Source organism: Jaculus jaculus, chromosome 7 (assembly GCF_020740685.1).
Source record: "Jaculus jaculus isolate mJacJac1 chromosome 7, mJacJac1.mat.Y.cur, whole genome shotgun sequence".
Classification (NCBI taxonomy): domain Eukaryota; kingdom Metazoa; phylum Chordata; class Mammalia; order Rodentia; family Dipodidae; genus Jaculus; species Jaculus jaculus.
Genome location: NC_059108.1, coordinates 72,437,750 through 72,459,385, shown reverse-complemented (window position 1 = coordinate 72,459,385; position 21,636 = coordinate 72,437,750). Strand labels below are relative to the sequence as shown.

At 37.7% G+C, this 21,636-nt stretch overlaps 1 protein-coding gene across 1 annotated transcript in view; it reads left to right on the top strand.

The window, feature by feature from the left end:
* Window positions 1-21,636, top strand: part of Stxbp6 (syntaxin binding protein 6) — a 336,345-nt gene that overhangs the window by 77,756 nt on the left and 236,953 nt on the right. Inside the window, exon 2 of the mRNA XM_045154208.1 lies at window positions 5,834-6,022. Coding sequence (XP_045010143.1) covers window positions 5,869-6,022 — 154 coding nt within the window. The 5' untranslated portion in view covers window positions 5,834-5,868. The remainder of the gene's footprint in view (window positions 1-5,833; window positions 6,023-21,636) is intronic.

The following is a 21,636-nucleotide window of genomic DNA, read 5'->3' as shown; positions in this document are numbered from 1 at the left end:
AAAAACAAAACAAAACAACTTTATAATGATGTCCTGTAGAAACTGTGAACCAGGAAAAGGGAAAGCTCCTCTGAATTGATGTGGTTTAGAGCAATAAGTACACACTGGTGCACTGTTAGTATTACATTCTTGTTGCTTCCTAAAAATGGGCACCTGGTCTTGGTACTAATACACCAACTACATGATATAAGATTGATATCCTCCTTTGAATCGAGAGAAAATCTCATGCATTATCATCCTAGATTCTCCCTGAAATTATCATTCCTTTTCTTTTTATTAGTTATGGACATACTCAGTATGTAAACAACACGTGTTGGCACCATCCTTTCCCTCATCCCTGCCCCCCTCCAAAGGGATCCTCCTTGTTGGGGATGCTGGTGATCCCCATAGGGATTGTGGGTCATGCATTGTGGGGGCAGCTGTCAGTGATGGGGAAGAGGTAATGTCTCTGTGCATCATGTCCCAACTTGTGTCTCTAACAATCATTCTGCCTCCTCTTCCATGAAATTCCCTGAGCTATGCTGGGTTCATTTTAAGTCTACTTCAGTGATGGGCACTTAGGAGCCTCTGGATCTCTGGTTTGGTAGGTGTTGAGTGTCCTCAGTGTCTGTCTCCTTCACCCTTGTGCTCATATCAAATTCACCAAGAAAGCAGCACTTGTGCTCATTTCCCTAGTTCCTCTGTGGTTTGAGCTGGGGCTGTGCTGAAGTGCGATGGGCTGTTTCTCTCCTCAGGTCCCGCTTGTCTGAAAAAGAAACCAGATACTCCAACAGAGAGTGAAGTCATCACAGGTTAAATGGGGTAAACATTGTTAGCTAAGAGAAAATTTAATCAGGGTAGACCCTCTTGCAGCCCAAGATTACTGGGAGTTTGATATTAGAAAGTAAACTCATTATCTGGATATGAGTCTGACTTGTTTCCCAGTTTCAGATATGGGTTCCTTTCCACTGAGCAGATCTGTTAGCCAATCCAAGAGCAGCTGGTTACACACCATGGCTGAATGCCACCATTGCACTTGTGTCAGCATCACATCAGGTTGTTTGCTTCTGAGTTGCTTAGACCTCAAGTTGTTTGGACAGATTTTGGCCACTTTCCCCCAGTACCTCATGTAGCACCTTCTAGCACTAAATGGGCTGTCTAGGGACTGGCTCTCTTCCAGATTCCATCCAGGTCTCTCCATATTCCCTACCGACAGCATATGGTGTCCTCAGCAGTAGGGTTTTACCATTAACCTCTGGTGGTGTTACAGGCCAGCATCAAGGGAAAAGAAAGAAGTAAAAGAAAGAAAGTAGACAAAAGAGAGAAAGATAAAATAAAAACAAACAGGAAAATTTAAGGTTAGGCTTCATCTCACCCTCTCCAGGGCTCTTCAATTCAGGTTCTCCCTCTAAGGTCCTATTGAGGTTTCAAACTTTTTGTCTGTCTTCCAGGATATAGGATTATATAGTACCAGTTTCATTTGGATTCAGTTTTGTGTCCTTCACACCTTCACCCTCCCCTCAAACCCTACCCTCCCTATTGTCCAGGCCTCGAGATACCTATTAGGTATGCCAACATTAGGATGATCCAGGTTAGGAGCTGCAAATGAGTGAGACCATGCAAAAATTTAGGGATGTTGAACATTTTCTTAAGTGTGTGTTTGCCATTTGCATTTTCTTAAGTGTGTTCCATTGATCTATAGTCTTGTTTCTATGCCAGTACCATGCTGTTCTTGTTACTATGGCTTTGTAATAGAGCCTTAGATTAGGTATGGTGATGCCTTCAGAGGTGTTTCTTTTTTTTTTTTTTTTTTAAATTTTATTTATTTATTTATTTGAGAGCGACAGACACAGAGAGAAAGACAGATAGAGGAAGAGAGAGAGAATGGGCGCGCCAGGGCTTCCAGCCACTGCAAACGAACTCCAGACGCGTGCGCCCCCTTGTGCATCTGGCTAACGTGGGACCTGGGGAACCGAGCCTCGAACCGGGGTCCTTAGGCTTCACAGGCAAGCGCTTAACCACTAAGCCATCTCTCCAGCCCCAGAGGTGTTTCTTTTGCTGAGGATATACTTTGATACCTGAGGCCTGCTATCATTCTTTCTCCTGTCTTACTGCTTGGGCTAGGACTTCTAGTACTGTGTTGAAGAGCAGAGGTGAGAGTGAGCACCCCTTTCTTGTTTCTGATAATGGGAATTCCTTAAGTCTTTCCCCATTAAGTATTTTTTGGGGTTTAGGTGCTTAGTATATAGCCTTTATTATGTTGAGATATAAACCATCCCTACGTATTCTCTCCAATATTTTGATCATAAAGTGATGTTGTGTTTTGTCAAAGACCTTTTCTGCATTTATTGAAATGATCATGTGGTTTTGGTGATTAAGCTTATTTTTAAAAATATTTTATTACTTATTTATTTGAGAGATAGAGAAATAGGTAGGGAGAGAGAGAGAGAGAGGAAGAGAATGGTTGCACCAGGGCCTCTAGCCACTGTAAATGAACTCCATTTGCATTTGCCCCTTGTATATTTGGCTTATGTGGGTCCTGGGGAATTGACCTGGGTCCTTTGGCTTTACAGGCAAGTGCCTTACTGTTAAGCCATTTCTCCAGCCTGATTAAGATTATTTATGGGGTGTTTTACATAGACCGATTTCCATATGTTGATCAAACATGTGTTCCTGAGATGGAGCCTATTTGATCCATGTGGATAATACTTTTGATGTATTGTTGAATTCAGTTTGTGAGGATTATCTTCAGATCTTTGTGTCTAAGTTCATCAGGGATATAGGCCTATAATTTTCTTTTCTTGTTGTACCTCTGTTTGGTTTTGATATTATGGTGATACCAGCTTAATAAAAGGAATTGGGGAGCTTTCCGTGTTCTCTGATTATGTGGAACAGTTTGAGAAAAATTGATTTCAGTTCTTCCATGAAGGCTTGATTGAATTTGGTTGAGAAGCCAAATGGCCCTGGACTCTTCTTTTTGGAGATGTTTTTAATTATCTTTTCAATCTGTGTGGATGTGGTAGAATTCTTTTTTTTTAGCTTTGGGAGGTGGTATGTGTCCAGGAATTTTTCCATTTCTTCCAGATTATCTAGTTTGGTGGATTAGAGGCTTTGGAAGTAAGTCCTAACGATTCTTCTACTTTCACTTTTGTCTGTTGTCATCTCTCCTTTTTCATTTCTAATTTTGTTAATTTGAAGCATCTTTTTTCTTGGTCAGGGGTTTATTAATCTTTTTTATTTTTTTCAAGAACCAGATCTTTGTTTACTCAAATTTTCTTAATTGTTTTCTCAGTTTCCAATTAATTAATTTCTACTCTGATCTTGATTATTTTTTTCTCTCTGGAGATTTTTGGTTTGGACTCTTCTTGTTTTTCCAATGCCTTTAGAAAGATGGTTAAGTTATTGATTTGGGATCCCTCTGTCTTTGTTATGAAGGCATTTAGTGCTATTATTTTCCCCCAAGGACTGCCTGAATTGTGTTCCATAAATTTTGGTATGATATGTTCTCATTGTCATTCAATTGTAGAAATTTTACAATTTTTAATTTTTATTTCATGTACTACCCATGTATTGTTTAAAAGTATGTTGTTAAGTTTCCAGGAGATCCTGGCACATCTCTTGTTAATTTCTAGATTTATAGTATAGCAGTCTGATATCATGCAATAAATGATGTTGATTTTCCTAAATATATGGAGGCAGGCTTTATGGCCTAGCATATGATCTGTTTTGGAGAAGGTTCCATGGGCTGAAGAATGTATCTTCTGCAGATATTGGTAAGAATGTTCTGTAGATGTCTGTTAGGTCTAGTTGATCTATGGTGTCATTGAGCTCTCTGTTTATTTTTTGTTTGGATGATATATCTATCGATGATAGTGGAGTATTGAAGTTTCCAAATATGATGGCATTGGTGTTTATTTCTGTTTTGTTGTCAAGTAGTTTAGTTTTATGAATTGGGGTGCACCTGTGTTTGGTGCATAAAGATTGATGATTGTGATATCCTCTTGTTGGATCATTCCCTTGATGAGTAAAAAGTGGCCTTCTTTGTTCTTTGATTAATTTGGTTTTAAGTCTATTTTATTTGATATTAGTATAGTAACACCTTCTTGTTTCTTTTTTCTGTTCACTTGCAATATCATTTTCCACCCGTTCACCTCAAGGAGGTATCTGTCTTTAGTGGTGAGGTGGGTTTCTTGAATACAGCAGAATGAGGGTTTCATTTTTCTGATCTGTCCTATTAACTTGTATCTCTTGATGGGTGAATTAAGGCCATTAATGTTTAGGGGAATAACTGTGAGGTTTGATTTAATCCCTATCATAATGTGGTGTTTTGTGGGGTTTGGTGTTTTCTTGGGCTCTGTAGTTTTCTTTTAGCCTTCTCTAGTTGTGTTTATTGTGATCTGCTTCTTTTAGGCTCTTGAGCCTGGTTGGTTGACTCTTCTGTGTGGAAAATTCCCTTAAATACTCTCTGTAGTTTTGCCTTTGTGTTCATATAGTTGTAGCAGTGACTTTTATCATGGAAAGTTTTTCTTTTGCCATCTGTTATGAGGGATATTTTTGCTGGGTAGAGTAGTTTGGCTTGGAAGCCATATGTTTTTAGACTTTGCTGTGTTCCATTCCAGGCCTTTCTGGCTTTCACAGTTTCCATTGAGATGTGTGAGGTAATTCTGATGAGGTTAACTTTATATGTAATATATTGTGTCTCTTGCTGCTTTTAAGACTTACTCTTTGTTTTTGTTGTTTAGATTCCTAGTGATAATATGTCTTGGATAGTTTCTCCTTTGGTCCACTCTATTTGAAGTTATGTTAGCTTCTTGTATCTTCATGGGACTCTCTTTTGAGAGGGTGGGAAACTTTTTTTGATAATTTTGTTGAATGAGTTCTCCAAGTCTTTGGTCTGAATTTCTTTCCCTTCTGGTATACCCAGAAGTGGCTTCCAGGTACTACATATGGAAGATCTCTGGATGCTGTACACAATCTGCATGCCCAGTCCAAACGCTGTCCTTAAATTGTCCAGACAACTCTTGGTTACACATTAGTCACAGACTAAATGCAATGCATGTGTGTTTGGTGAATAACTCAGTATGAGTCAGCATACTTCTTTATTATCTTAATTATTGAGCACTTAATTCAAAATATAAGAGCACAATTTGTGTGAACTACTGGGTAACATTTTCAGAATACTTTCTGTTAGCCAGACGCATTTTTAGAATTCCATGTCCACTGTGACTGAAGAAAAATGTGGAAGATTTGATAAGTGCCCAGATGGTGGCAACTAGATACAGAGTAACACCAAAAAAATTGGGCCCATTGCAGGAGACTCATATATAAGAGGTCATTACTTAGCTGATCAAAGGCCAAACTAGCAGTAATTAACTTAACATTATTTTGTTTTCAATGTAGTTATTATGTAGAAGATGATATAATTACTTTTACTATTCATGGAATTAGAGAAATGGATTTTCACTGGAGTTAAAGGAGATTTGGAAGGGGCACAAAGAACTTGATTTAAGGATTGTTATACAGTAGAAATGCTTCTCAACAACAAGTGTGCATTCCTGTTCCTTACAGAACCATTTAGGGGGAGCTGCTGTTGGGTAGAGAGTCACAAGCCCATCTTGGTCCCATTTCATGTTGAGCTATCACATTGTGTAGGGCACTTTCAGAGGATAAAAACATATTCTCCTTTTCATGAATTTTATAGGTATTGCATTTTATGTTATTATGATGTTTATAGAAGTGTTTCTATAATGCAAAAGGTTAACTATGAATTGAAAAGTACTTCACCTACAAATCAGTTTGCTGCTCATTCTCCTATAATATTGACAATTCCAACTTGCCTTCTCTTTTTCTTCAGAAAATTGACTGTGTACCCTCTTCACTTGTTCTACAATGAGTGCCAAGTCTGCCATCAGCAAAGAGATTTTTGCACCTCTTGATGAAAGAATGCTGGGAGCTGTCCAAGTTAGGAGGCGAACAAAGAAAAAGATTCCTTTCTTGGCGACTGGAGGTCAAGGCGAATATTTAACTTACATCTGCCTGTCAGGTAAGGAAAACCAAACACTACTGTTAAAATAGCTCTGTTTTAAATTAGTTAATTCCAAGGCACTCAAGACGGTCATATTCATTTTGCAGACATCTGCTCTTCCCTGTGCTTCCCTCTTTTCTGTCTTTCTTGATCTTTATTTATTCATGCCACCTATAATTTTGAAGCTGCTCTGACTTGGAAAGGTAGTGAAGTTCAATTTTCTAGTCCATTGAGTGTTTCTTCAGGGTTTGGCAGGTACATTTCTTTATTCATACTTTCCTTTCTAGCAAATAGACTCTGTGGATTTTTGTTTTAGAATAATTTTTGATATTTAGATAATTCTTAGTACTAATAGTTTGAGTTTCATCAACTTACTGTTGTTTTTATTGTTGTTTTCTGGACCATTCCCAACAATGAGTAACAGTCAAATATTGGCATCTTATGGAATATAAAAAAGAAGGTTTTGTTCATGAGTTGTTGCTTCAGCCATCAAACAGGCATTGCTTTGCCAGGAATAAGTATCTGTTGTTTGAAACTTAGAATTTTATTGTTTTATTATTTGTTCTTTCTTTCTGTGATTGCAGGAGATGTGTGGTATTTACTATGGGCTCACATCAAGTTTTTTTTTTTTTTTTTTTAAGTGATCACTACCTGATACTTCAGACCTAAAATCTTAGTTACTCTTGTTTATTTTTACTTATTTATTTGAGAGCAATAGACACAGAGAGAAAGAGGCAGATTATATATATAGAGAGAATGGGCATGCCAAGGCCTCCAGCCACTGCAAACGAACTCTAGATGTATGCACCGCTTGTGCTTCTGGCTAATGTGGGTCCTGGGGAATTGAGCCTTGAACTGGGGTCCTAAAACTTCATAGGCAATTGCGAAACTGCTAAGCCATCTCTCCAGCCCATCACATCAAGATTTTTGTGATAAAATTTAGTACTGTTCTATGGACTTTTGGGGATGCTAATCTAAGAACCAGAAGAATCTTAATGTGTATTTCTTGCAAAGGGGTAATGGAACAGATTAAATTTACCATAACTTAACATTTAAAAATAATTTTCAGTTATGGTTTTGGAATAGGATTTTAATTTTAAACTGATTTTTAATTTTTTAATAAAATTAAGCCCACGGAAAGTTTATCAGAATTAATATCAAGGTGAAGATAACTTTGGAAAAATCAAAACAGAATGTGTAAATTTATGACTTTATCTTACACCAAAGCTAAATAAGATCTTAGCACTTGGGTAAGAATTTTAATTGTTAGAAGAAAACTTATTTAAGTGAAGGTATAGGGATTAATCTTGAAACATTAGTGTCTTTCCTACGTAAGGGTTAGCTTGAACAAATGTGGTAACGGTTAGAAGATATTTCTGTTTCTTTTGTCTGACCAGCAGTGCTAGAGTAGGAGCTCAGTTAGTAGCTAGTCAGACTAAGTGGGAAAGATCAAGTAACCCTTTTTAATACCATCCTAAGACTTTCCTAAATAATATTAAATATTTTCATATTCTTAAATTTTGAGTTTTACTTACACCAATAATTCATAAGATACATACCAACAAATTTTGTTTCATGCTTGGGCTGAGCTGAGACACATAATTATTACCTTATTAAGCTTTAGTCTCTTAGTGTTCTTGAGATTCTTTTAAATAGATAGTTGAAGAAAAAATGGATGATCCAGAAGTCAGTTGAGTTCTGACTGGTGCATACATATAACTGAAAGTTTCCTTTGGATTTTAGGCATATTTTCTTGTCTGCCTGTTACTGATCATAAGGTCTGTGAAAGCAGTGGAGGGACCTTAATAACCTTATCTCAGGGAAATAGAAGATAATGACCTGAGACATGTGAGATAACTGCACTTCCTTTAGAAATTACCAAGACCTTTAGGTTGAAAGTCTGAAATGATGAGAATTACTTTTGTGTTGCATTCTAATGGAGGAAAATCTCTTGTTCTGAATGTCTTCATCCTTCTCATGATTTTAAAATTTAAAGGCTAAAAGTAGATCTGATAGTTTAGCAGACAATATAACCAAGGCAGAAAAAAGGCCAGGGTGACTTTGACACTCATTTGTTGCATTATGCTTTTTTCTTATAAGAAACCAAAAAAGCTACTTTTATTGTCTAAACTTTTATGAAGCTTAGATAAATCAATGTTTTAATTAATAACAAATTAACAAATTAGTCTAATATTTATTAAGTACTTCTTATGTGCTGAGTTTCCTAGGTGCTAACGGTACAGTTATCAGAAGAACTCATACAGATTACCTGGTTCACTAGAGAAGAATCAGTAGACATAAATAAGTTACTAAAATGAACATAATTATAAACTATGAAGGAGGCAAAAAGGGAAACATAGACAAGCATACATAAGAAGAATTTGGCCTGTTTGAGAGAACAAAGAGCTCTAAGAAAACAGAAATTTGTGGGTTTTTGAAAAGGATTGGGTAGGTGACTGGTATCCAGGCAGTGGGAATAGCAGCTTCATTAGCAGTCCAAGAGGATTCTGAGTGCCTAGGTTTTTCCTATTCAGTCTAAAGACAATTTTCTTTCTTTCTTTTTTTTTTTTTTTTTTTTTTTTTTTTTTTGTAGCTTGCCAGGTGTAAGAGGCTTTGAAGTGACAGTTTAAGGATAGCTTCTTTCCTGCATGAATCATCTGCACTTTCTGAGAGGCAAACTCCTTTAACTATTGTGATTTGGGTGAAAAATAGCTATTAATTTTCAACAGGTAAGCTTTGTCCAAATTAGAGAAAGGTCTGCAAACAATTTTTCACCACTCTTCAAACAGAATGAAGCATAAAATTACAGAAAAGAAAGCACGAATGTATAATGATTTAAGAAGCTTGCCAAAATATGTATCTATGCATGACTGCTTACACACACACACATGCACACACACAAATGTCTTTTACTAGTGTTTCTTTATGTGAAATTTTCTCCTGACATAATTTATAATCTGAGAGGCACAAGTGTCATTATAAAACTTAATATTTTTAGAGAGGTTTGTATATCCTGAGGAAGTAGCCCAAATTTATCTGAGAGTAGAAGAAATAGGATGATCTTTCTTGAGTTACTTAGCTGTTATTTTGTAAGAAGGAAAGTACTCTTTCCCATTCATTCATGGTGCCTTAAAATAGGATTCCATTGCTTTGATAGTATAAAAACACATATGCACTAAGATGTCTCTATGATTATCTTTACTAAGGCATTAGTTCCTGCTTATTCTCCTCAGCAATGATAAAAATAAAATATACTAATAACATCAAGTATTGGCAAGCATGTGGTACAACATGAGTTCTCATCTTAATAGAAATATAAGAGTGATAGAACTACTTTGGATAAAACTTGACAGAATTTTATAAAGTCAAACATATACACTGTTTCTAAGCAAATATACAAGAGAAATAAGAATGTATTTCTACATTGAAAACTTGTACACAAATAATCTTAAATTTTACTCAGAATTATAAAATATTTAGAAATCATTCAGATCTCTTCCATGTGTTGAGTGAAAAACTATATCTATACGGTACAATTTATCTATCAATAAAAATAAATAACCAATACATTCAGCAATATGAATAGACATGTGCAAGAAACATAACTAAGTTACTTGAGTTGCTCAGAACTAATTTGTATATTCTACATTCTTCATGACACCTGCTCATATTGTTATTTCTAGATATAATAAAATCTATTAGAAGATACTGTTTGGGTTTATGGTTTGTCACACACTTGATTTGAGTGTAGATGATTTGGGACATGGAAATAGTAATGTACATAAATGGTAATGCAAATATCAGTATCACCCACATCAATGAGCCATTTGTCTCTGTCATGATAATTTGGGTCTACAAAATTAAAAATAAAATATGTAAAGTTAAAATTAGTTTATTATTATAGTCCAGTTACATAGTGAATATTCTGTAATTTTATGCTTACAATCTATTTTCCTGGTTCAGTTTTAATTTACCATGCAGAGTATATGATATTAGCTTTCATATGACTACCACAGTGCCACAGATGGAACATGTGGAAACTTTAAGTATTGTGATTAGTACCTTCACTTACATATCTTGTTACAAAAGAAAACCATAGTTCTTTCAAAGTAATTTTAGATTTGTAGAAGGAGCATAATTTCCTTTAAAAAATTCTGATTATACATTGATGAAATAATTCATGTAAATTGATTCAGAGGAAGGCAGTGACATGAATTATAAGACTAAGACCCAACAATCCTGACCTCTCAGTAGTTGTTAACCCCTAGGAATTCCTTAGGATAGACCCTACTTAGTACCAGGGACCCTGAGGAAGCAGTTTCGCATTTGAAAAGTGTTAAATGAACAGGATTCTACAACTGAACTTGAAAGGTTTCACTTAGATTGAGTGAGGTTCCTTGGCTTCTGAGGTTCCAGGACTTTTAATTTTTTTAATTATTATTATTATTTTTTTTGAGACAGAGCAGGTCCCACTCTGTATAGTTGAGAATAACCTTGAATTCCTAGCCCTACCACTTACACCTCTCTAATGCTTGTCTCACAGTCATGTGCCATGACACCTGTCTGAGATTCCAAGGTTCTGAAACTCTTAGGTTGTTTTCTATGCATATCATATAGGGAAGAACTCAGATTGTTTATTTTAAAATGGTTACAAACATTTATGAGGGGCCAAAAAAAAAATCTTCATAGGTTATTGCTAGAATTAGGGTAGCCAAAGTTAATTGTCAGTGATCTAGAACAGGAAAGAAATTTATTTTCCCTCTTTCCCAATTAAGATGATATTTTATTTCAAAGTCTACAAATATTAGAAAGGAAGGAAGATTATAACAGAGGTAGAATTTGGCCTTGTAAGAAAGGGTTGGCATAGAAATCATAAGGTGACTTTCCAAGCATTTTTAATCCAGAAAGAAAATGAAATTAGAGGTGCAAAATAACTATAATTGTTATGTATATGTATTCCTTACTATGAAAGCAATAAATATTGTTGGAACTATACAAATTTTTTGTTGTTCCTTTCTTATAGCTTTATTTTTTACTAGAGAGAGAGAGAGAGAGCACGTGTGTGTGTGTGTGTGTGTGTGTGTGTGTGTGTGTGTGTGAGTATGGGTGCCTCAGAGCCTCTTGCTGCTATACACAAACATCAGGCACATGGGCCACTTTGTGTATCTTGCTTTATATGGGTATTGAGGAGTCTAGCCTGAGCTATCAGACTTTCAAGCAAGTACCTTTAGACACCGAGCCATCTCACCAGCCCTAGAATTTTAAAGAAAATTATATAGAAGAAAATAAGCATTATGTGTCCACCTACTATATTTGTTTTAACCCTATAGTATTCCTATAGATGTTATCCTTCTCATAGATAAAGGAACCAGTGTCCATTAGAGGTCATGACTTTATGGGGCTCCCCGTTTGGAAATGGCAGAGATGAAAATCCATCCAGCCCATGATAACAATGGCTGCAGTATTTCTTTCCTTAGCACAGAGGGAATGTGGTGTTTGAAAGGGTAGATTGTTCTCTGACTTTTTATAAGATAGGAAAATGGAACTTCTGACTTACATGGTATCTTCCTATTTCATTTCTAAGGGTGTTGACTAATAGACTTTCATAGAGTTGAAATATTTGTAAGGATAAGTCGTTTATCTCTTCTTTATAGAGGCTTGGTATATAAATTCAGCCATAAAAATAAGAAACTCTAGAAAGCAATAAAGTGAAAAGCAAAGTTATCCCCAATTTCTTTTCCCTTGCACCCTTTTTAATTTTATAATAATATAGTATTCTGATATACTTTTTCTGAGAATTTGGTTTTTCTGTGATATAGAGACAGTTGTTTAAACATGACAATAGTAACCATTTGTTACTTAGAGTCAAAAGGACAGAGTTTTCTTCTCAGATAAATGGCTCAGTACATTCAGCTATTCAATATAAGTTTAAATGACCCTTAGTGTAGCATGTGCCATGTCCTTATGTCCTTGTCACATGTTTCAGTGTTCAGTGTGGTAAAGGTGGCACCAGCCAATCTTAGCATTCATGATCATAGTAATGGTATTTACTGAGTCACAATATCAAACATCATCCTCTTCATTAATTTTATTCACTTGATCCTTACAATGATTTTATCAACTCAAGAAACTCATTTTGTAAGTAAGTATGGTGGTTTGAATGAAATATCCACTATAGATTCGTGCATTTTGAACACTTGGTCCTCATCTGATGGCAATTTGGGAAGGTTGTGGAGCCTTTGGGAGTCAGAGCCTTGTTGGAGGAGGTATGTTTCTAGAGATAGACCTTGAGCTTTCTTAATCCAACCCATGTGGTGTTCAGAGCTAGCTCACTCTGCTTCCTTTGAGTTGCTATGGAGATGTGATGACTCCCTGCTGTCTTCTCTTGCCATGCTTTTTCCACTATGATTAAACTTCTGCTAGAAACTATAAGCTGGAAATAAACTCTTTCCTTTCATAAGGTGCTTCTGGTTGGGTGTTTTATCCCAGCAACAAGAAGGGAACTCCCATAGAAAGGAAGCAGCACAAATATGTGTTATCTTACCCAAGGCCATTGTTCATGAGAACATGAGAACAACACCTGGGTTTAAATGCAACTAGTTTGATTCCAGTTCATATTCTTTTAGTGATTGTATTTGGCTTTCTTCTGTTAGGCATAAGATTGTGTGAGAAAAGATTTCCAAATCTTTTTTACCATCTTCACAGCTGCAGTGATAATCGTGTCAAAAGGATGATCCTACTTCAACCAATACTTTGAAATGATTGCCTGTAAAAATATTTGTGATAAAGATAACTGAACACAGTAATGAAAAACAAAACAGAAGAAAAGCAGCAGCGTGGAGATCTGCTCTCTGCACATTGAACTGAGCTTATTCATTCTCAGAGTTAATTCCTGTCCAGGGTGATGATGGAATCCTTATTCAACTTTTTCATAGACTCAAGTACAAATGACATTTTTCATCATATAATACACCTTTCCAGTGATTGTGCTCTCCTTCCCATCCCCCTCCTGGTGCTGGACCAAGACACCTTCAGGGAAGGTGCAGACTGTCTTAGTCTTTCTGCCATCAGCTGTAGTTTCTTCAAGTTTCTCTCCCAGGGTGCACAACTGTGTTGTTTTCAAAGTGCTCACAGTTTTCATGGAGAGGTTATTTCCATCACAAGTTCTGATATAGACGGGTTTGGTTATTGCACCCATTTTCCACAGAGCTAGGCCTACCCCCAGCTCCTTCCTGCGCTCTTCCAAGCCTTGGCTCTACACCTGGCCCACCTTCCCTGGAGCTGCTTTATGGAGGCCAGGACAGGCACCAAGGGGGATGTCGATTGAACAGCCACATGATTAGGTTTGGCTAGCTTGCACACTAATAATGGAGCTTTTAAATTTATGCATATTAGAAGACATTATTAGTAGATATATTTGAGTCTTAAAAAAGTATTTCACGGGATGGAGAGATGGCTTAGTGGTTAAGCGCTTGCCTGTGAAGCCTAAGGACCCCTGTTCAAGGCTTGACTCCCCAGGACCCATGTTAGCCAGATGCACAAGGGGGCACACACATCTGGAGTTCATTTGCAGTGGCTGGAAGCCCTAGCATGCCCATTCTCTCCCTCTCTCCCTCCTTCCCTCCCTTCTTCCCTCTTTCTCTCTCTGTCTCTCTCTCTCTCTGTCACTCTCAAATAAATAAATAAAAATGAACAAATTTTTTTTAAAAAAATACCCAATTTCCCAGGGAAATTCAGAATGTCTCCTCATAAATGACCTTACTTTGTTCAGGTGTGTAATAGAAAAAGTAGATCTCTTAGACTTTTTTAGAGTTTCCTTGTGATTCTCAGTCTTTTCCTATAAAAAATGGAGGTAATAATAATTGTTTTCTAAAGCATTTTTTAATACAAGAGTTGAGCAACAGACAATTGAGAAGTTGATGTGCATCATCTCACCTATTCCTCACATCAGCTTTTTTCTACTCTACAGATGAAGCAACTAAGGCCAAAAATCATGCACTGTCCCAGTATTGGGCACCTGTGAAGAACAGCTGAGACCACACACATGGTTTTCCATCTGGCTCTAAAGTAAACACACGTTTAAATAGTCCACTCCCACCCCTCCCCCCCCCAGAACAGGGTTAGGACTTAGGAACAGGGCTCTCCCATTCCCTCAACACAATGTGATAACATTCCTTGGGCAGAATGTTCTGATCTCAGGGGACAGAGAGGAATTCTGGCAGCCAATCCAGCTTCTCTAGTGGTTTAGCACGCCAACAGCTTTCTTTTTCCATTCCCTCATGTATGTGTTCCAGGACCAAAACCAGATGGAAATAAGGGAAAGCTCTTGACAGAAGCCAGTGCCAAAACATTTTATTTAAAAAGAAAACTCCATCTGTGTTCTCACCCTCCCTACAGCCTGCTGTTGACTAATTGCAAAGATAGAACAAGTGGTGGTTAGGGAGATCACAAGCTAAGGCAGTATTCCTTCTGGGATGTGCCTGGCAAACCACCAGGTACCTTGTAGAAATCCTAAACAGCAGCCTGTAGAACAGGGATTGTTGTCTTGCATGTAGATGATTCTTGGTATTGAAAGTTTGACATCATCTCTCTTCAGTAAGTCACAGGAAGAGATAACTGTTCTTATTGCTTTCTATATTTCCACCCCTGATGTTGCAGAACACAGTCATACATTCACTTCTGGTAAAATACTCACTACTGGCTGTGTTAAAACTTTGAGGTTTGGTTTTCTCAGCTCTAAAATGAGAATGGTATCTATATCCCAAGGATATTTAAGAGTAACAAGGCTATATGTGTTTGGGTAATGCCTGATACATAAAAGGCACTAAACTTTGTGAGTAGTGCTATTGTCACTGATGGGATACTCACTGGTTTTTGCTATGCAAAGATAATTCATCTGCAGTGTTTTAAAAATGTGCTAATTTGTATCTTTGACAGATAACTGTGACCCATGTCCTTTGAGGAAACATCACACAGCAGCTCACACCTGTTCTAGTGGGTTTTCTGCCTCCTCCTACATGCCGCAACTCCATACCCTTTCAACAGTTTTGTTACCCCTCCATATCTCATTCCTTCCAGGAATCTCAGTCATTCTGACCCATGGTTTCAAAGTGCAGCTACTCTTAAACATCGTGACTCCAAAATTACCCTTTCTGCGTAGGTAGACTACCAAGAGGCTTTGTGCTATTGTTCTACTTCAGAGTTTGGATTGAAAACTTCCACTCCAATCTCATGAATATTTGTGCATTACTAGATATGTTATTGGGCAGTGAAGTGAATTGTGTTCTGGCCTCTGTATTCAGCTTTGCAGGGAGTAAGAACTGGCTTCATCATTCATGATCCTGTGTCTGAAATAAGAGATGTTATTTTCCTACACCTATCTTTACTAGATCAAAATAAAAATTAAGACAAAATAGAACAAAACATTTTCTGGGATCAGTCAAGCACACTGTTAATCAAACAACAAAAGTGGGAGAGGCTAATGTGGATGCCTTGGGACCCAACTTTTCAGAGCAGATCAGATTCTTGTTTTTGTTTCTCTCTTTCCTGATAACCTCCCCCCAACCCCATGTGTATGTGTGTACATGAGACAGAGAGAATATAAACAAGTGATATTTCTCTCCTAGTTAGACATGCTAAACCCCATGCAGACTTGCCCAGGAGAAACTGAAAGTATCCATACTAAAGTTGCCAGGTTTCCAAGGACCAAGAAGAATAGGTGGCCACTTAGTGACTGTGCTCTGTGCATGCATGTGTCCCCCATCATCTCCACAGCAGCACTGTTTTGTCAGTTAGCTTTTGGCTTATGTCACCAGCCACTAAAAGTAAGAGCATGTGGTAGACACCTCTCTGCCTCTAGGTGCCTGATCACAGTCCTGGGGTGAGGCACAATCCCACCCCTATTGAACCTTTCTGGTCTCCATGATGAGATGTCTGCTCTGGGGCTCACTTTGGCTCTAAGCTGGGTCATTCTAGCTGCAGCTTTATCTGACTTTTCAACATTGTTCTTATTCACACTAATCTGCTTCTAGAGGTTTTAAATTCCCCTTGAACTTACCAGATTGCTGGACATAGTTTTTCCTACCTTATGGTCCAATTATCAATAAGAAAATGCATATTTTTCTCTTATATTCAGACTTTTAAAATCATCAAAAATGAGTAACTTATAAATGCTTCCATTGTGGCCTACAGCAGAAAGCTGTTCTCTCAAAAATTGGAAGTACCTTAGTGGTTTTTTTTTTTGAAGATAAAGTTCATAATATTATGGAGAATAAATGATGATCTTATGGGCACTGAATGTATCAAAACTTCCCCAAATGCTCTTTTCTCACAGCAATCATATATATTTCCACATTCTACTTTACTTAAAGAGGGCTCCAAAGTAAAAATGGAGCATGTATTTTTGTGTTTTAGCTCTAACGTCTCTTAGGATATTAATGTTGTCAATTCCGCCCCACATTTTTAACACAAATTACTGTGGATACAATATGGCATAGGTTTTAGACCTCATGATAAATTGCATTTTGATGTTTATATCAGTTTAATAAATTGCAGTTCTCTGAGAATCCCATAGGAGATTGGCAAGTGAATTTGAAGTGGCAAGATTATACTTAGCCTTTATTCCTTAAGATCCAGTCTTCTACTTGCATGAAATAAAACATTGGAATTAAAAAAAAAAACTACCTTCTATTGTACTTAGGTAGCATTTGCATATATATATTTTTTTATTTAGTAGGAATTCTTTGTCTTCTGGATAGCTGTGCCAACGGTGTGTTTGGGTCCATTCATTTTTAAGTCTCTTTCTGTGTATGTGTGTGTGTGTATGTATATATTTATGTACTTAATGTGTCTCATGCACACTTGGAAAATGCCACTAACAAAGGAAAAGTCAGTAGGAAAAATAATGTGCAAATCATGGCTTTTGCTTTTCAAATTTCATAGTTTCATGCTTTTTAAAATTTTTTTGTTGTTGTTCATTATTTATTTATTTATTTGAGAGCGACAGGCACAGAGAGAAAGACACAAAGAGGGAGAGAGAGAGAATGGGCGTGCCAGGGCTTCCAGCCTCTGCAAACGAACTCCAGATGCGTGCGCCCCCTTGTGCATCTGGCTAACGTGGGACCTGGGGAACCGAGCCTCGAACCCGGGTCCTTAGGCTTCACAGGCAAGCGCTTAACTGCTAAGCCATCTCTCCAGCCCAGTTTCATGCTTTTTAAAGCTTCTTACTCATTATGCTACTCTAATTATAATTTTATTCTCTTTCACCTAACATGGTAACAAGAATTTTATTTTATAATGCTTTTTATAAAAAAAAAATTAATGGCTCATTGTGTATCATAGAGTATTTAACCACCCATCTGTTGCTGAATCTTTTTTCTATTTTCATCAAAGAAATAATGGTCTTGGTGTGGCATTTTTGTTTGTTTTTGTTTTGAGTTCGAATCTCAGTATTTAGCTCATGCTGACTTTGAACACTAGGTCCTTCTCCCTCATTCTGTAGGGATTACAGGTACATGCCACCTTGCACGGACGGTGTACATTTCTTAGAGGTGAGGGGCCTGAGGAGCACATGGATAATGTGTTACAGGAAATGTCTATGGTACTATAATAGTCTGTGACCTCCATCTCACTCCTCTGAGCCCCACTTGATGCTTGTTCATTGACCTCAAGGAGCTATTTTCAAAACCTAGCCTGCAAAAATCCATTAAAACTAAAACATCCTGTTGCAGTTCATATATTTAGCTGCTGGGGAACAGTATCAATGATATTTAATGTTGTTCTACTCCAAGTTCTCTTTGATATTGATATGATGCCTAACACCATTAGGATTATGCTATAATTTGTGTTTATGCACATTTAAGGTATAGGTAGGCATACTGTCATATATGACTTGGTCAATATTTATAGAAAAAGGAAAAGTTATGTACATTATCTAGAGTCAGCAATAATATTCTTCAAGAGAGAGAACTCTTACCTCACCCTCTGGTTCACACAGTTTTTAATGCATTCACCATTTTATGTTGTTTTTGTTGGATGAGATATTGAGAAAGGATAAATATAGCCCCAAAACATTCATGCTTTTCTTTCTAAACCTGTGTACTTCATTAATGATTTACATTTGACATTTTATCAGTTCCACTACCTGACCGTGCAGAGCAAGGAAGGTGAAAGAAAATCACTTTCTGGGATTTTTTTTTTTTTTTTAACTCTAGAGTTGTTTTCTTTTTCTTTTTCTTTTCTTTTGTTGTTTTTTGAGGTAGTATCTCACTCTAGCCCAGGTTAACCTGGAATTCACTATGTAGTCTCAGGGTGGCCTCAAACTCATGGTGATCTTCCTAACTGCCTCCCGAGTATTGGGATTAAAGGCATGCACCACTATGCCCAGCCATTAGTTTTTATATCTTTTTTTTTTAGAATTTAATTTTTTTTTTAATCTGAGAGAGAGAAGGAGGGAGAGAGGGAATGAGAGAGAGAAAGAGAGAGAGAGAGAATGAGAATGGGCAGGCCTGGGCCTCCAACCACTGCAAAAGAACTCCGGACATATGCATCACCTTGTGCATCTTTATTTTTTTGCCTTTGTAACTGTATTTTTTGTTTTACTCTTTCAAACCTACACACACACACACACACACACACACACACACACACACACATATATATATATTAATTTTTTTAATTAAATAGTTTTGTATTCAGTAAATACAGTCAGTTTGGTACCATTATTAGGCTCATCTGTGACCTACACCCTCCCCTTGGTCCCTCCTTGTTGAGGTATATGGGTCATGCATTGTGGAGTAGCCCACAGTTATGGGTGAGATAAATGTCTGTGCATGTCATGACCCTACATGTGGCTCTGACATTCTTTCCGACCCCTCTTCTGCAAAATTTCCCTGAGCCATGTTGGGTTCATTTTCGGTCTGCTTCAGTGATGAGGTGTTGGGGGCCTCGGGCTCTGGCTCTCTGATTTGGTAGGAGTTGATTTTTCTCTGTGTTGATCTCCTTCCCCCTTGTGTTGGTATCTGGTTCATCAGGAAAACAGCACTCTTGCTTGTTTTGCCAATTTTTCTTAGTTTCAGCCAGGGCCCTATTGAGGTATGATGGGGTGGCTTTCTCCTTAGGATCTACATCTATCTGAAAAAGAGAAGCAGATTCTCCAACAGAGAGTAAGTTAGCACCAGGACAAATGAGATAACCCTTACTTTTTTTTTAGAGAATTTAATAGGTGTAGACCCTCTTGTAGCCCATGATTGATGGTAGCTTGATATTAGAGAGTGGGCTTATGTTTGGATATGGTTCTGACTTGTTTCCCAGCTCCAGCTATGGGTCCCATGCCACTGAGGGAATCAGTTCGCCAACTCAAGAGCAGTTGGTTCCCCACCATGGCTGTGTGACACTATTGCACTTGTGTGGGCATCACAACAGGTTATTTGCTGCTAAGTAGGTTAGACCATGAGTTGTTTGGACAGATATTGGTCATTTTCCCCCAGTTGCCCATGTAGCACCTTCTGGCACTAGACAGGCTGACTGTCTGGGACTGACTCTCTTCCAACTTCCAGCCATGCTGTTCCATTTTACATGTCAACTACATAAGGTGTCTTCAGCAGTAGGGTCTTATCACTAACCTTTGGTGGGTCATCAAGTACTCAGACAGAAATCTGTCTGTCTTTTAGGAAACCTTGTAGGTCTCTGATAAAAAGCTCATTGTGGATGATAGCCACATGCTGGTACTGGGAGTTACAGGTCAGTGCCCACTAAGAGAAGGAGGAAAAAGATAACTAATATACAAGAGTTAGAAAGAAGAGAGATAGAGAGGAAGAGGGAGGGAAGATGTAGAAGATTAAGGTAAGTCTTCATCATACCCTCTCCAGTGTCTTGTAGTTCAGGTGTTCCCTGTAAGGGCCTGGTGCAGGTTCAGCCATTTGGTCTGCCTTTTAGGAAGTAGAATTTTGTTGTACCATTGCCATTTGGGTCTAGTTTTATGTTTACTACCCCATCGATGCCCTTCCCTTCCTCCCCGTCCCTCCTAGTGTCTAGTCCACGAGATGTTTGCTGGGTACATAAGGTATTTGGGGGTAGATTCAGGTTAGGTGCTGTAGATGAGTGAAACTATGTGGTGATTTTTTTCTCTGTGATTGGGTAAATTCACTGAGAATGATCTTAAAAAAAATCCACAGTCATTCCCAAAGCTAATGTAAATGTTTATATGGAAATGAGGCACTTATGGGGTTGGGGCTTTAGCTCAGTGGATGAGCGTTTGCCTAGCAAGCACAAGGCCCTGGGTTCGGTCCTCAGAACCAAAAAAAGAAAGAAAGAAATTGAGGCACTTAGAGATTGAAGGACCATCACAGAGCTACTACAGTTAGGCAAAAGAGGAAAATAGAATGTGTTCATATGATCTTTCCAATTTGATTGACTCAGAATGAAGATTAAATGAGGAAAAGATAGGTTTAAGGTGGGTTTGACTGGAATGGTTAAGGTGAATTTCAGGGTGTATCTCTGTGCCATTTCCTTTCATACTAGGATGTAAGAGAGTGCTAACACTCCTTGTCAGAACCTTGTTCACTGGTGGTAAGAGAAGCAGCTACACTTCTTCCAATTACCATAAAGATATGGGTTCAGCCATAAAGCCAAGTGCTGGCTTAGTCCTCTTTTCTTCCACTTACTTCTAGACTTGAAGACACATATAGTAGAAAGTGCCCAGAGGAAGTGTTTTTGAAGGAAAACCCCCAAATACCATTTTCTAACTGTGCACCTCCTAATTTCTTAAGCTAAGGGAAGAACAATTTACAATTTCATTATAAAAATTAAAATATAATTGTTTTCCAATTTTTATATAGCCTGGGATGCCATCCAACTCATAGCAATCCTGCCTCAGCAACCCAATTGCTGGGCTTACAGACATAAACCACCATGCATAACTAGCATTCAAAATTTTCATTGATTGAATTAATGATCAAAAATAGCTTCAGACCCTTGGCTAAGTGCTGAGAGGTAGAAATATTTGCTATTGCACTAATAACTTCTGGACAGAGAACTGTGGTTAACTTGTAAAGCCTTCAGCTTTAAAAATATTTGCTTTAAGTAGCACGTGTACATCTGCCCCCTGGAATGAGCCTCAGCTCCATCCTATTCAGCCTGTCCCCCAATTCCATGGTTTTATGGAAGACAGTGGGCCATCTGCTGCATAGACTAAGTGCCCTAACACAGTTAAGAGGCCTGTCACAGTGCTTAATAGCAAACATAAGATGGCCTGCCTTCCCAAGGCTGTTCGCTCTCCTTTTGGATCCTCAAACTTGGCAGATAGTGATTTGTTTTAATTCTGGTAACAGGTTTGACTTGGACTACATGTAAACATTTATGAAATTGCCTTTAGTATATTATCAGGATGGGCTTGGATTTTCTAGTTCCCAAGCTTAGCCCTTTGTACTGTTAAGGAAAGGAAATCTACATTTCCTTTCTGAACTTGATCTTCATTGACACATCCTGGGGAGCCTTCTTTGCTGATACAGCAGAGTGCTTGGATCTTTAGAGAATGCAGCAATTGCTGACATACCAGTTGTACACTGTTATACAGCATCATTAGATTCAAAATATGTTTGTCTATTCAGAATTAAAAATGAAATTTGTCTTGA